This window comes from Xiphophorus hellerii, chromosome 11 (genome assembly GCF_003331165.1).
Source record: "Xiphophorus hellerii strain 12219 chromosome 11, Xiphophorus_hellerii-4.1, whole genome shotgun sequence".
In the NCBI taxonomy this organism is placed as follows: Eukaryota; Metazoa; Chordata; class Actinopteri; order Cyprinodontiformes; family Poeciliidae; genus Xiphophorus; species Xiphophorus hellerii.
The window spans coordinates 13142345-13158092 of NC_045682.1; the positions used below are offsets into that span (position 1 = coordinate 13142345).

The following is a 15748-nucleotide window of genomic DNA, read 5'->3' on the forward strand; positions in this document are numbered from 1 at the left end:
CATGACTGGAGTTTTTGTTGCAGTCGGCGGGTTTTCAGGCAGACAACATGTGTACTGGAAAGTGCTCCCTTTTCATTGCGATCTCTCTGTACCCCCTGGTTCTTCTGTCCATCCTCTGCAACATTTTGCTCTTCTTTCCTGACTGGAGCACCAAGTATGTCAAAGAAGAACACATTACTAACGAAGTAAAGTACATGGGAGGATTCATCGGTGGTGGTGTCCTGGTAAGTAGTTGGTTGGTAAACGAGACTCCAAATGGAAAGGTGTTCTAGACTTTGTGAAATTATTATTGAATAGAATTTTGGGGGGGGGGATAAATTAAAACTTTTTGCACATCTTTAATGGATTTGATAAATGCTTTTGTTGTCACGTAAGTCATTATCAAATGTCTTAAAACCAAACCGGGGGCTGCAGAAAGTGTGTGCCGCTAAAATCCTTTACCTGACTCTTATCATGCAAACTGAATGCAATCCACTGATCCACCCAATGTGTCCTAATACAGGTACTGATCCCAGCACTGTACATTCACTTGACTGGAGAACAAGGCTGCTGTGCAAATCGCTTCGGGGTGAGTTACTCTGACCTAATTTCAGGTGAAACGGAGCAGCAAACACAAGTTGTAACCAAGTTAAGGAAGATCTGCAACAAAACAGGCTAAATTCAGACTAATTCAGTTGTTCCTGAGCTGAAGAAATATGCTGCGTTGTGCTGCATCACCATTGCACAACACCAAGGTACTTTTGATGCAGATAACAAAACCACAGTTTACCATAGTACACAACATACATTTCCTCACTTTTGTAGGTGTGATGCATATGCACTGTGGCCATTAACTTTAGCATAAAACAATTAAATATTTGCAAATTGTTTCATTGTGTGCATATATTTGCTATATATATATATATATCTATATCTCTATATATATATATATATATATATATATATATATATATGTAAATCTGTGATGAAGAGAGGGAATCAGTGAATATTTTTCCTGTTTAAAACGAGTGAAAAAGGAGGTAAACTCATGATTAACTATTTTAAAATCATCTTCCATTTTAAACTGACCTCTGCTTCTCATTTAATATTGGCAGATGTTCTTTTCCATCATATTTGCCGCAGTGGGTGCAGCTGGTGCCGTATACAGCTTCGTTGTGGCGTTGCTCGGCCTCTCTAACGGGCCTCTGTGCAGAACCTCATCTCTCGCATGGGAACAGCCGTTTATAGACAAGTAATAAGTTGAAATGCATCTGTGGCTGTTCTTGTTGCGATTTGGTCATTTACGACCTTTTGGTCTTATCCTCAGGAACCTGAGATATCTGAAAAACCCTAATTCCTGGAGCGAGTGTCAAGAGCCAAAGAACGTGGTCCAGTTCAACATGGGTCTGTTCATCACCCTGATGGTGGCCAGCGTTCTGCAGGGTCTCCTCTGTGCCAGCCAGGTGATCAACGGCTTCGTCGGGTGCATCTGTGGAACCTGCAACGACAAGCAGGTCAGAAAAAGCTGTGTGACTTCAAAACGTCCTAATTTCCACTTCCTCATTCAGGCATGTTTTCATTGTCTCATTTCTTCTTCTTTACAGGAACCCTGAGTTTGTAGGCATGAAGAGTTCAAAAAGCTGTCGACGTGCAACATCTGGATATAGGCTCCTGGTGGCTTTTTAAAGAAAATGCTTACTTTAACACTGATGTTCTCTTCAGCTGTATTGGCTTGTTATTTCCACAATATATTACAAATTCTTGATTCTGCTTGCAGTGTATTAATCTGAGGAGATAAGTGTTGGAAACACCATGCACATAAATTGAATAATGAAATAAAATGTTTTAACAGGTAGCACACTTTTGTTCCTCGTGTTAATATTTTGAAGTTGCTATTTCCTGTTTTTTTTCAGTCAGCTAATAAAGTCTGAGGTGAAAGTTTGTGCAGTGACGCCTGTGGCCAGAGATATCAGATAAAAGTTTTTAAAAAGGAAAGTAAAGATGTGGTTCTACATAACAGAGAATTTTCTTTTTTTTTTTTGATAACTGCTAATTGTATTTGAAAGCCAAAAAAGTTGTGAATATCCATGAGTCTTTCATAATAATGGGCTTGTCATAATGTACTCCTATAGAAAGGGGGTTCCAGTTTTTCAAGGAGCCTTTCCTGGTTGTAAATCTTATCACAATGAGTAACACTGCCTCGCCCAAATGTTACTAAGAGACCAAGCTTCTTCTCAAATCACTCACTTCCTGTCGTTACTGATTAGAGACAATAACCTTTAATCATTTGATGAACACCGGAGAAACAACGAGAGGCGCGCATCAATGTCCAAATTGTATTTGGTTCTTCATAGTCTGGATATTTTCCAGGTTTTCACCGAAGCCAAACATGTTCTGTTTGTCTCTCGCTCCTGCAGCTGCAAGTGCAAAGTTCAACTGCTCAAAGCTCCTACTGTGACAGAGTAAACATTATGAGCTGAAGGACCTTTAAGGAATGTTGTGGGTGTCAAGCAAAACAACAATCAATCAGAATCACCTGTTACAGCAAAATGCAAACACAAACTTTCTTATATCTCTTATTCAGCATGCGATCACTCAGGAAAGTAAGACTTGGTGCAGCCATAGGGACGGCACAACAGCACGTCCGGGTGAGATGACCTAAATGCATTGATATTAGCCATAAAAAGTTTAATGTCCACATTAGCTTTACTAACCCAACAAAACAACACTCTGCCCATTTCCATGACAGCAGAGAGTGAGTCACATTCACTTCTGCAGCCTATCCCTGACTCTGTTTGCCTTTCTTATCTTATCAGATTTAAACCTCCCACAGTCGAGCCGTTTTCAAAAGACGCCCCGCTCCAAACCGGACTACAACGACCCGATCGCTCCAGGGTCAGAGGACAGCAGTCGCCTGAGCTGAAATTTTTAACCAAAGGAAGTTTTTTCTTTCCAGAAATCGGCCAACATGTGTACTGGAAAGTGTTCCCTCTGCATTGCGGTGACTCTGTACCCGCTGGTGCTCATTTCCATCATCTGTAACATTGTGCTGTTCTTCCCTGATGGAAGCGTCCAGTATGCTCAAGATGGACACATTACAGATGAGGTGAAGTACATGGGAGGAGTCTTTGGAGGAGGGATACTGGTGAGTTTTTCCTTTATTCAGCTTTAGTTTTATCTGTCCAGTATAATGTTTTCTTATTCATTTTAAGGTGAATAACAAATACCACATGAATCTCACTGCTAAATATTTATTGTCTCCTGAGTAAATGTTGTCTTTCCTATATTTTCAGTAAACAATTTATGCATTCTGATTCTGACCTCATGATAAAACCTGAGTCTGAATACGTGCTAAAATAACCTCCCACACAGGTTCTGATCCCTGCACTTCACATTCACCTGACTGGAAAGCAGGGCTGCTGTGGAAATCGCTGTGGGGTGAGTCAGACAGGAAACAGTGAAAACAGTGACAGATTAACGATGCGAACTCCTGAATAAAGCGCCTACTGGATATAAAAATGTCAAAATTGTATCACAGAGTTAAATAATCTTTACACGAGTCACCAAAAATAGATATTCCCCAAATATATGATATATGGAGTCAAGTTTAGTCAAATAATGATTCCAACTTAAATGTACAGTAACTACTGTATTTCTGAACAATTTACTGTAAGCATACATATGTTTCCAGATCCCTTTATTTTGATTCAACTAATAAGCATTTACTGTGATCATTTGCATTTTCTGACAAACTTTAGATTTTTATTTGTCAAAAAATATTGAAAACTGTGGATCATTTTCCTTCCACTTCAGTACCCAATGCTTTCTGTCGGCCCATAAAGCGAAGTCTCAATAACATAAACCTGGAGCTTGTGATAACAGAGAAATTTTACGGGATAAAAAGAGCTCTGCAATATAATTTGTAAAGATAGAATTTATTCCGGTTTTTATCATTGTTTGAGTACACCATCTTGGGTTTAGGAAGGATTTTTTTTTTTTTAAATAGAGGAAACATGTTGAGGCATCAAACTCCCTACAGATTTCTTGTAAGAAGTTGATTTTAGACTGAGGACTGGGATCAATCTTCCCATGCAGACAGGACAAAGTCAAACAGTCATAATTTGTTTAGATTTGAGTTTATGCTTTTGCGTGAAAACCAAACACATATTGATGTTGTTGATGTAAATAGACAACTGGGGAGAATAAAATCTAGTATTAAACTGCAACAAACATGATCCTGATCCTCTCCTCTAATCTCTGCAGATGTTCCTATCTATCGCTTTCGCTGCGGTGGGCGTGCTCGGTGCCCTGTATAGCTTCGTTGTGGCCGTGCTCGGCTTGCACAACGGACCTTTGTGTAAAGTATTACTGGTTTGGGCAAGGCCTTTCAAAGATAGGTAAGACCCAGAACTCTAAGGTGCTAATGTTGGTGTGCCGTCTGTAGCATAACAGCTTCTGTTTTTCACAGTGACAACAGTTACCTGGGCGACAGCTCGATGTGGTGGAGGTGCACTGAGCCTGAGAACATCGTCCAGTTCAACATCGGACTGTTCAGCACTCTGCTGGTGACCAGCGGCCTGCAGGTAATCCTCTGTGCCATTCAGATGATCAATGGGCTCTGCGGCTGTCTGTGCGGCACCTGCATCAAGAAGGAGGAAGGGATGATCTGAAGATTTAAAACCAGCAGGTACCCACATCAGCCTTTTCTCATTGAGGTTTCAGTAATTCAACTTAAAGCATTAAGTATAACTTAATACCACACATAAGGAAATTGTTAGGATCCTGATTGTTTAGTTGTTTTTGGAGTTTAATTTATTATTCTATGCCTTTTCTTTGTTTAGATCAGTCTTGTTTCTGTTTTACTTCAGTTCAGTTCTTCGTGTTTCTTGTTATGTTTATTTCTATTATCAAGTTATTCTTAGTTACTCTAGTTTTACATTTTTTTTAGTTATTCTTTGTTAGATTTATTTCCGAGACTCCAGTGTAGGCTCCCCCTCACTACACCTGCAACCCTTTATTTCATCAGTCTGGGTCTTTTATTTAGCATTCACCCTCCACAGGATTTAAGCACCTTATCCTCAGTCACTCCTTGCCTGTTCCTCTCGTCACTTTGATGGGTATTCTCCTCGTGTCTCTGGTTTCAGGTTTTTAATTTAACCAGCAGGCAGGAGCTTTGTTACCCGTCACCCTTTTTCCTTAAAATTATCAACTGCTCAGCGCTTGGTCCACTTTCAAAGTCACCACATTATGACAGCTATATGTTCAAACATTTGCTATTGGTTTTAATTTATTATGTATGTAATTTGAAGTTTTCATTAATCTGCAACTGCAAGCCATAATCAATACAATTCACACCAGCCCCGGCGGGATGGGCGTGCATCAGGGGGCATTGACACTGTTTTTTAAAAAACATGTTCACCTTGGAGTGGCCAAATTTCTATTATTCCTATCTCGATTTAATAGGGACTCCTCGCACTGTATTTGTTGCCCTCTGTCCTCCGCACCTTTTTCAGCCATTATAACAGTTTACGCCGTTGTTAACGTGTCGTGGCGTGTTTTTCCGAGCCACATTTAAACGCAACATGAGCGTTTAAGATGCCCGCGCTGCACCGAGTCTGATTCAAACAAATTAACACCTGTTGTTTCATTCTGGGCGCAATGAATCTTAAGTTTCTTTTTTTTTTTTTAATTTAATAACAAACAAATGTTAATACTTTACGAACAGCTGATTGCAAATCACCCGTATGAACGTGATTTGTTACCGTTTGTGGTCAAGTTTGGTCAAAATTAGGTAACTTTTGAAAATGAATAATTATTTAATGCCAACATATTTAGCAAAACTGCTAGTTTGACAAGTTTAATCAGAGTCAAAACGTATTTAATTGTACATTAATACTGCTGTTTTAAGTAGTCACTAAAAGTAAATAAATGAGTGAAATCTTAACGCTTTTATTTTTTCTCTTTCCCAGCTGCTGCGAGTTTCTCACTGGCGCCCCCTGCTGCATCCTTTAACAATAAGAACTGCAGAAAGCTACAGAAAGTGTCTTAAAACTAAAAGTTTGATGTTTTTGTCAATTTTATGCTTTTTACTTTAGTACTGCCTTGCACTTACATTCAGCAGCCTTTCTGTATTGAAAGACTGTATCATTTTGCTTAGAAGAGGCTCATTTTATACCCATGTACAGGTTTGTAATTGTATTTCATGCCATTATTAAATTAGGATAACATTCTCAGAGACTGAGGATATGAAACACTGGACCTTATGAGTCGTTTGATTTTTTTACCTTGCACGTTGAAGAAGCTGCTTTTAAGCAGCTGTTGAGTAAATTCAGTGAGAGAAGTAAAGTCTGCTCAGAGAACCAGGATAATCCTTTTCTTTAAAAAAAAAACAAAAAACTTTGTGATGTTTATGTACTAGCCAAAAACTTTATTGCACTTATGGTGAAAGAAATTATATTATAGTCTGTCCTTATGCGGCTTCAAAAATGCAGCTATGTTTTTATCATTTAACTTTATCAAAAAAGTGTAACCTCTGTTTTAGTGTTTAATTGTTAAAGTGATTTCCTTAAAGAGAAAATAAAATACATGAAAACCCCCAAGATCTTTTTTTTTATTCATTTATTATTTAATGCATTTTAATGCAAGACCATGTTTGCATTAAAATGTAGGTTATTCAACAATAAAAACACAGAACATGGAATTAGGCTCAAAGAGCAAAAAGAGCAGGTAACAAGGCTGATATGTTAATGATTTTCTTCTATATAACAAAAACCAACACAGGAGAGACGTGAACAGCAGGAGTGAAATAAAAGAACAAAACCAGCGTGGAAAAAAAAGTATTTGAAAGTAATCGTTTTCTGAGTGTTTTTAATAGAATCTCAGGAGGTTTAAAAACACTTAAAAAGTACAGATGAAAGCAAGATTTCTCCTATTTTTAAAATGTACAGGAAAAAGTCCTGAGGAGGTCTATTGCATGAAAACGTTAAGGTTCCTTAATATCAGGAAAAGGTTCTTTAAACAAGGTTCCTGCATATTTCTCATGTAGAAAAATGATCCACGCTTGACTCTGAACAGTTAACCTGTGCTTACTGTTAAAAGCAAAACATTAAAAAAGTATTAATGTTCACTTTGGATTTATGGCCGATATCTCTACATTTGGCGGATATGGGAGCTGAGAACAATAGATTGGAAGGAAGGAAATAAGAAAAAGTAATAAAAGAAAGAAGGGATTTGTGACAAGGATGGAATATCAGAAAGAAGGAAAGACAAAAAGAACAGGAAAGGTAAAAGAGAAGTCAGAAAGAGAATGGAGAAAGTAAACACCAAAGGAAGGAGGCATGGATGAGGAAAGGAAAACATTTCAAGGCACAGGGGTTAAAAACTATAAGAAACAGAAATATTAATCTGTAATCATATTCTTTTTCGTATGGAGACATGGGAAAAAATGAAATCAAATTCCAGCTTTCTGCAGACTAGGAACCTGTTTAAATAAAAACACAGTCATCTTACTACATGTTAGGCAACCTATATCAATTAATATGACACTTTACGATCACCTTTTTCATATGTGATCTTAATGTTAGCTTGAAAACAGGAGTTGATTCATTTAAGTAAACTGCACAGTCTAACGGAGTCTTCCTCACTTTTATGTGTCTTCTGGCAGAAAGTTGTGCGGACACCATGTTGTTGAGGTAGGAGAGAAACCACCAGCTGGAGTGTTCACAGCTTCAGTATTTCACTGCACGCCTTTTCCTCCGTCACATGTTCAGAAACCAAGTTATAAAATGTAAAAACACTGACAATCCAGATAAGGATGTTTGTAAATACTGTATCACTGGTTTATAGGCAGTGCAACTGAGGGAGTGTGGCAGTTTGACGGAGCAGCTCAGTTGTCAAACTGCTTCATCATCAGCTTCCTGCTGACCTCGTAACCCAGGAACAGCGCTCCGTTAGCGGGGAAGCAGCGCACGACGGTGGGGGTGAGGCCGGAGTACAGCGCCCTCACTCCTAAACACACCACACAAGATTGGAAACGGCTCAGAAAGCAGAACGCCACATGTCTGTAGTTCCTCCCTTTCCTGCCGGTGCCTACCTTCAGAGCGAGCGATGGTCATGAAGGTTTTGAAAAACCCCGCCTGCTTCCTCGTCATGGACATGACCTGAATCCGAGATTTGACACAGTCCATGGGGTAGACCACCAACCAAAGGCACACGCCTCCGATGCCGCCGCTGAATACGATCGGAGCCACACCTTCAGGACATGCAGCAAACACAAAGTTACTGCATCGGAATCGGACCGAAACAGAGTTATCGTTCCGCTCCCAGTACCTATATCATCTTTTTCACATGTCATGTAGTCTGCGAATCCAGTCCTGCAGAGTTCGTAGGCGCCAAAGAAGCAGAAGTACCCGGGAATCTCTCTGGCTATAGTGGTGGTCAGTCCCTGGAAGAAGCCCTGCGGACCCTCGTTCCTCATAATGGACTTCACCACCGACCACACCGAGCTTCAGACACACCAGACACATTTTCACTCTGACATTAGCCGAGCTCAAGTACACACACATTGTAGTCGATCTACAGATGTGCTTAACAATCACTGACCACACAGTCGTGCCGTACATGCGGCCGGTTGTGTGCATGTGAAGCCAAACCATCTGCAAGTCCTGCTGTTAGAAAATAACGATCTGAAGACGTTAAGAGTTCACCAAAGGACACGCTAGCTGCGTTTCTATTGATAAAATAATGGCGAAAATTAGACTTTCGGAAATTTTCCCATTACAAAAATGAATTCCCTTATTGGAAGAAAGCCAATTTTGAAAAAAAAAAAAAATCTTGGTTTTCGATAAAAAGTTTTCATGCTAGCATGAGGTGGTTTTTTGGTATTTCACAAAACTCCAATGGAAACACTTTTATTATCAGACAGGTCATGTGATCAATAACCAGACCTTATCGGAGAAGATGACAGGAAGTGGTAGGAATGCTGGCATCATGGCATGTTTCTAGATGACTGACCGCATGAACAAACCCATTAATATGTGATTTTAATTGTGATTCTTATTAAATGGAAACACCACAATAGCAAATTTGCGTTTTTCCGACATTAGCGGAATATTTTCAAAATTTTGCACACATTTGTAATGAAGACGCAGCTGCAGACTGGGCTAAAGAGAAATGGAGAAACGTTTTATAAACAGATGAACGCAAGATTTCTCCTGTTTGTAAAATGTAAGACCTGCGATTGATGTACCCAAAACCAATTTACGTCACTTTTTAATTAATTTAAGATACATGAATTTTGTATCTTAACTTATGCTTTCAGACTTTTAAATACTTTTTAAGGAAGCGCGGACACACTGGCATTACATGGCTGCATTGTATTTGTATAAACAGGATTGAACAGGAATGTTTGAAAATGAATTTGAAGCTAAATTTAAGTTTTGCAGCCGATTTCTAACTAGATTTAAAACTGGACTTTGACTAGGCCAGCTCCCCTGTCCCTGCTGAAGAAAAGCATCCTACAGAATGATGCCGCCACCAGAATGCATGGATAGAAATTCAGGGCATTATGTTTTTGCTATACACTACATTTTGCATGTAAACTAGAAAGTTTAATCTAATAAATTCATCAAATAAGATGAGATTCAGCATATAGTTGGGTAGGGCTGTAGCGATACGCAATGTTCTCACAATACAATATATATCACAATATTCAGTAAACAGTACGATTCTATATATTTTCTGAAAGATTTTAGAGGGACAGAGTGAATTTGGTGACATTTTGTGACAGTTCCATAGACTTGCATTACATCAATGAACTGATGGTGTAATACTGGTGTAATAAATGCTGTTTTTGTTATACATTTGCTTTGTTTAAATGTTAATTGTGTGGCTTTGTGCATTTGGTTATGCAGAAAATGACCTCTTTTTTTTGTCTTACTCACTTATATTAGATAATGTAATTTATTTCATTTCATTATTTCATAAATTGTAACTGGTTGTTTCGTTTCATGTCATGTTTAATGTACATGTGCTTGTTGAAACACGAGGGATTTGAGTAGGTTTCAATGTATCGATACTCGCGGATGAAAAACCGATACTTTACGAGGAAAAAAATATCGATAAATATTGTAGAATCAATAACATTACACAGCCCTTTGTTGGGTATCTTTTTCTAAAACGTAAGTATGTGACCACAAAACAGTCAACTTAAACAATACTGGCAAACGCCCCCAAAAAAAACAAGCAACAAAAAAAAAAAACATACTTGTTGCTTTTGGCAATCCTTCCAGACATTTCCATCTCATACATGGCTTGTAGTCGACATTTCACCAGCTCAGTGGGGCAGAGGACGAGTGAGGAGAAGATAGAAGCTACAGAACCAGCACAGGCTTTCTGCATGTTGCTGATGAAAAGGGAAGAATAATCAAACCCACACTTAGAAACTGGACATGTACGTATGCTTCTTTTACTGTTAAGAGGCGGCGAACCTCAGCACAGCGTCATGGTGCAGTCCAGCTGCAAAGCGGATGACCTGCTGGCAGAAGCCGTAGCTCATGAACAGCACAGAGTTCTCTGCGATGTTGGCCATCAGCGCCGGGATGGTGCCCTGGTACAGCCCACGCACGCCATCTTGTTTGTAGGTGGAGACGATGCAGTGGACGAAACCCCGGTACAAAGTGGGAAAGGTCTGCATCTTTACCTTCGCTGTGTCCAGAGGCTGACCGCTAAAGACACAGGCAGCCCCTCCTACGACACGGGGGGTGAAACCACACACAAACACAAAAGAGCAAGGTACACATTATGTAAGGAGAGATAAAGATCTGAGAGCGATGCAGACTGCTGCACTCGGCTGAGCGGAATAACCAGCAGCAAGAAACGAGCCGGAAAAAGTCAGGCATCATCAGAATGATCATCTGGGTTGTCAGACACATAACCATCTTATTATCACTTCACTCAGTTCAGCTCCGGTTTTATTTCCACTAAAAACAACATTTGGTTTAGCAGCTCAATCAATTCTAACATTGGAGAAATCTGACAGAAACTAAAATGCCTTTAAGACATGTACGGCGTATCGCAACCACAGACCTCTACGGATTTTATGAGGTAGACCAATACAAAGTAATGTCGAAGTAGAAGAAAATCAATGCATAGTTTGTTCAAAATAACTGCATTTGTATTCAAACCTGTTGATTGATATCCCTAAATAAAATCCAGTGGAACAAACTGCCTTCAGAAACGTCCTCGTTAGTAAATCAACCTGTGTTTAATTTAATCTCAGTTGAAATCCAGATGTTATGTGAAGGACTCCAGATGTTTGTCAGACAGCACAGCAGGGAAAAATTTTAAAATTTTAAATGACAAAAAATACACTATGTGTTTGCAGTTTGTTTCAATCCATGTAAGGGATGCAGCATATATGCAAGAAGGTTTGCTAACACAACATAAAATACAACGAACACAAAATAAACATGATGTGCAAAGTTGATAGAGAGACGCACCCTAAAAGTCTTGCAGCTGTAATTACGACAAAAGCTTGAAACTTCAGCTTTTTATTTGTAAAAAAACCATTTTTTTGAACCATGTATAATTTTTTTCCTGCTTCACAATTGTATGCCACTTTCTGTTAGTCTTTCACATAAAATTCCAATGAAACATACTAATGTTTGTGGTTGAAAAATACGGAAAGATGAATATTTGTCCTTTGGCGAGGCATTGTAACTACTGCCGGAGACGCTTCGTGTCAAGAGCAATTGTTTGCACAACATTTAAGGCTTTTAATTACCAACTGCTCCTGCAGAGAGATCGATGATGGCCTGGACCACTTGGTGTGGAGCCATGGTCACCTGAGTGGATTTCTCCTTCTCTCAGCAACCTAGAGGCAAGAAAAAAAAAAGCACATTTTGTTACAGACTTCCAGCTGTGAGCAGTTATTCAATACTTGGCTGTCTGCAGGAATGTGTGCGCTTTCGTCTAAGGACTGGATCGGGTCAGAGAGCAGCAGCTGAGCCACACATTTTTTTCCCCCCCCAACACTTGCAGCTGCTATCATGTCCAAATGAGTTTTTCAGCAACCGGTCACCCTGACCCCTCACTGTGTTCTGGAGTGGTTAAGAAACCCTGAATGTTGGTGGAAAAAAACAAACAAATTTGCATTACTAATACAAAATGCAAACCCACATAGCCTAATTTCCCTGGAATTTGTCTTTGTTGTTTTCAACAACCTTATCGAATATGTACACACAGCGTTTAAGTAGAGTAAAGCGCCAGACAGAGTAGTTTTAGGTTTTATTGATAGACCCCTTTGACGTCTCTTAAAAGAGCTACCAGTAGAAGGCGCCAAAATGCTACCATCTGTCCAGCATTCAAACCATTTTAAATGGCGAACATGCGCCAATATCTGTCTTTTTCTACTTCACGTAAGAACAAAAAGAGTCAAATGTGACTTTTCTTTGAATGGGTTTTGCTATACTAAAGGTGAATGCCAACTTAGAAGAAAGTTACTATTTCCCCCAAAATGCACTCCATTAACTCCACTCTGAAAGCTGAAATATTAAAACGGACTGTTGTTTGCATATACAGACCTAGCAGGACAGCGAGGACTTCAAAACAGAGCATCGGAGGTTGAAGTCGGAGTTTGTGAGTCAAACATTAAGAGTAACGGTGACCCTGTGAACTGCTGACCGACGCTAGCATCCACGGTGGGCCTCATGGTTTGTGTTAATGCTATCTAATGGCGTCCAACATCAGCCGCCGAGTTCACCGACAAAACCAACTGAACGGCTCGGCCATCAGAGATGTCAAACCGATGGGAGATGATGGGAATCTACGGTTGTTCCCTCACATCTGAGGAGGAGCAAAAGCTACAGACCACTCGCTCTGAGTTAAATTTCAGGTACCAAATCTATCAGCGTCCGCGCGACAAACAAACGTACGTTTGCGACGAATAATACTTTACGTTAACACAAGCAGCTTTTGTTTACTAAGAATACAAAAGGATAGCAGGTTAGAAGAGTTTTATTTTACATTATTCTAAGTCTTAGCATACGTAACGGTGGGTTTGAAAATATTACGGTGTGATTGTGTTCATCCTAATTTAAGATCTTTGATTAGAAACAGCATGGCACCGAGCGAACTACAAGTTCCGGTTGTTGTTTTTTTTTTTTTTCAAAATAAAGTTTCCTCTGATTATAGGGGAGTACAGCGCCGTCGTGTGTTACCTTTATAAATACAACGTGCCTTCAATCCGTTGATCTTTTTCCCATTTTATGTTAGAATCCCAAACTTAAACGCGTTTAATTGAAATTTAATCAGAAAACACAAAATACTACACAATTGTAAAGTGGAAGAAAATGCATAGCGGTTTTAATTTTTTTTTACAGATAAAAATATGAACATATGAAATATGATGTGTTAGTTTTCTGTCACACAGAATACAGAAACAAGTTCAACGAATATCAGTGCTTCAGAATCCATTCTCTTTTTAAAGAAATTGAACGTATCAATGCAGATTAGTATTAGAACAGGTGGGAATAGTGAGGGTTCCCTTTATATTAACCTGATTGTGTTTTTAGAAGAAATTGTTTTAAATATTTGGAAATTTAGTAACTAATTCTACTTATTTTAGATACTACTTATTTTAGATTTATCCATTGTGAAATCCTTCACAATGGATAAATGTTACAATGCATTTCTTCTTTTACCAAAAAACATCTTGCCACCTCAGAATGGACTCTTGCAGGAGCCATTATGAAATATGTAACAGTGCAGGCGTCAAATGCAGTCCTATCAAGGAACTTCTCAGAATGTCCTGTTCTTGATCACAGCAATCCAGGGTACTCTGAGATCTCTGCTCTTCAAATGGCTTCATCCATAATTGCCTTTCCTGATATTAGGGCTGTCTGAGGGAACATGTCCTTCTTTTTCTGAAGCAGGAACATCCCACACTTTCAGGGCTGTGAAAAAAACAAGATCAGATGAGACTTGTTAAAGAGAAACACCTTTTATTCCCCCTATTTATTTTTTTAATCAGTGGACTGATGAACTCCAGTTATGGCAGCTAGTTCTCCATAGTGACGACCTCAAGTCTCTTTCTATTTTCAGTTTTTGTTTACAGTACTATTGTTTCCCTTAACTAAGATTCCAGGAGTTATTAGATTTTGGGTGTCTTCAAGGCTTTAATACTGAAGTTATTGCTTTTCTTAATCTGTGTGATCTGTTGTTGTAGAAAGGGAAACAGATTGCATCCAAACTTTAGAGAAAATCTACATTTTTTGATTGCAGGTTTTTGTTTTGAGAAACAAACAAAAAGAAGTCTAAATTCACAACCCCAGCAGACTACACAGAAAAATTAAGATTATCATTTGTTCTCTGACATGTATAAAAATATACATGTCAGAGAACATATATCTATTGTATTATTTTAGCTAATGTATAGAATGCATGTCATTTTAATTTTAGGTCATTTATGATACATTCAAATGTCTTTTTTTTTCTCAGTGGAGAACAAACACCCAACAAACAGCTGGACTTTTTAAAAACAAGATTTGGCTCCTCAACATCAAATATGATTGTGAATTATTTTCTAATCCACACATGGTCAAACATCATAATTACAACCAAAAAAAAATTAATAAATGATGCATCCATTTTTTGTTTAGGTAGAACAAATCAGATTTTTTTTATTTTAATTAAATAAGGAATGTTGTATTTTGTACAGAACCCTATCACAATTAAGATTTGTGAGATTAAAACTTGAAAAGGGAAATTGAGATGAAAATAAAGATAAATATGTCACTAAGGTGTAAAGAAATGAATAGTACTGTATTGTAAACTATGAGCTCTTAGAGGAATGAAACATATCCCTCTAAGTCTTGCAATTTACAATAACAAGTTTTAGGGACTTTAGTTTTAGTCCCTAAAACTAAATAACATTTTGGTCAAAAATTTAGTTTCGTGACTAAAACTGTCAAAATTAAGTATGGATCAAACAGGACAATGATCCAAAACTAGTTTTAAGCTTCTTAAAAGACAAACATCCAACCAGAGTCATGCTTTATGCACCTTAATGAAAACACAATGTTTGTGGATTCTGTGAAATACAAATGTCCTATTGAAAATACGTTGATGTTACTCACAGGGTAATAAATACTGAAACTAAAACTGTCAAGCTGCAGAAACCTCACTCAGTTATTTACCCCAAAACCACCCAAACTCCATCTGTTAAACAGAGGAGGCAGGGATTAAAGAAACTCCGTCGACAAGCTTATCCTTTAAAACTCAGACCTGTATGGCGGCTTACTGTGCATCAGTCTAGACTCATTTGACTCCATGTCGTTAATTCAAAAATAATAAAAGAATCACAGAACACTTTTTTTTTTATATCACTTTGCCTTTTATCAAAAGAAAAAAAAAACATTGTTGTTGTCTACATCACAGACAAAAATCATCAATACTCTGTTTGAAACAATTTTGCCATAAACAGAATGAACCCCATGCCGCCCCGTCCCCTCCCTTCCCTTGAAGCAAACTTCTTTATACACATTAAACTTTACATACCTATAGTTCCTGTTCATCTTTTACAATTACATCATTATCAAAGTAGGATCATTTGATTTTAAAATACATATGATGCTCTTTTACTGTAGTTATAGCAGGTATCCTGATTGTACATACAGTATCATTTCCCACATTTAGAGTCTGTGGAGCAGCTTGTGCGCCGTGTTAAAATAGCTAAAGAAAGCAGCCACCTATCTTCCAATGGTAGAAAAAA

At 38.4% G+C, this 15748-nt stretch overlaps 3 protein-coding genes across 3 annotated transcripts; 2 read left to right on the plus strand and 1 right to left on the minus strand.

The window, feature by feature from the left end:
* LOC116728052 (transmembrane 4 L6 family member 1-like) lies at window positions 1-1839 on the plus strand. The gene is made up of 5 exons (XM_032575795.1): window positions 1-224; window positions 503-568; window positions 1095-1231; window positions 1307-1493; window positions 1584-1839. The coding sequence occupies exons 1-5, from the start codon at window positions 48-50 to the stop codon at window positions 1590-1592; spliced, it is 576 nt and encodes a 191-aa protein (XP_032431686.1). The 5' UTR covers window positions 1-47; the 3' UTR covers window positions 1593-1839.
* Window positions 1840-2775: 936 nt separating this feature from the next.
* Window positions 2776-6578, plus strand: tm4sf21a (transmembrane 4 L six family member 21a). The gene is made up of 5 exons (XM_032575794.1): window positions 2776-3124; window positions 3352-3417; window positions 4243-4376; window positions 4448-4666; window positions 5949-6578. The coding sequence occupies exons 1-4, from the start codon at window positions 2948-2950 to the stop codon at window positions 4647-4649; spliced, it is 579 nt and encodes a 192-aa protein (XP_032431685.1). The 5' UTR covers window positions 2776-2947; the 3' UTR covers window positions 4650-4666; window positions 5949-6578.
* Window positions 6351-12850, minus strand: slc25a15b (solute carrier family 25 member 15b). The gene is made up of 7 exons (XM_032575791.1): window positions 12561-12850; window positions 11762-11851; window positions 10467-10725; window positions 10244-10381; window positions 8308-8483; window positions 8072-8230; window positions 6351-7986 (listed from the first exon to the last, which is right to left on the minus strand). Exons 2-7 carry the CDS (start codon window positions 11814-11816, stop codon window positions 7865-7867), a joined length of 909 nt encoding a protein of 302 aa, XP_032431682.1. The 5' UTR covers window positions 11817-11851; window positions 12561-12850; the 3' UTR covers window positions 6351-7864.
* Window positions 12851-15748: the final 2898 nt, after the last annotated feature.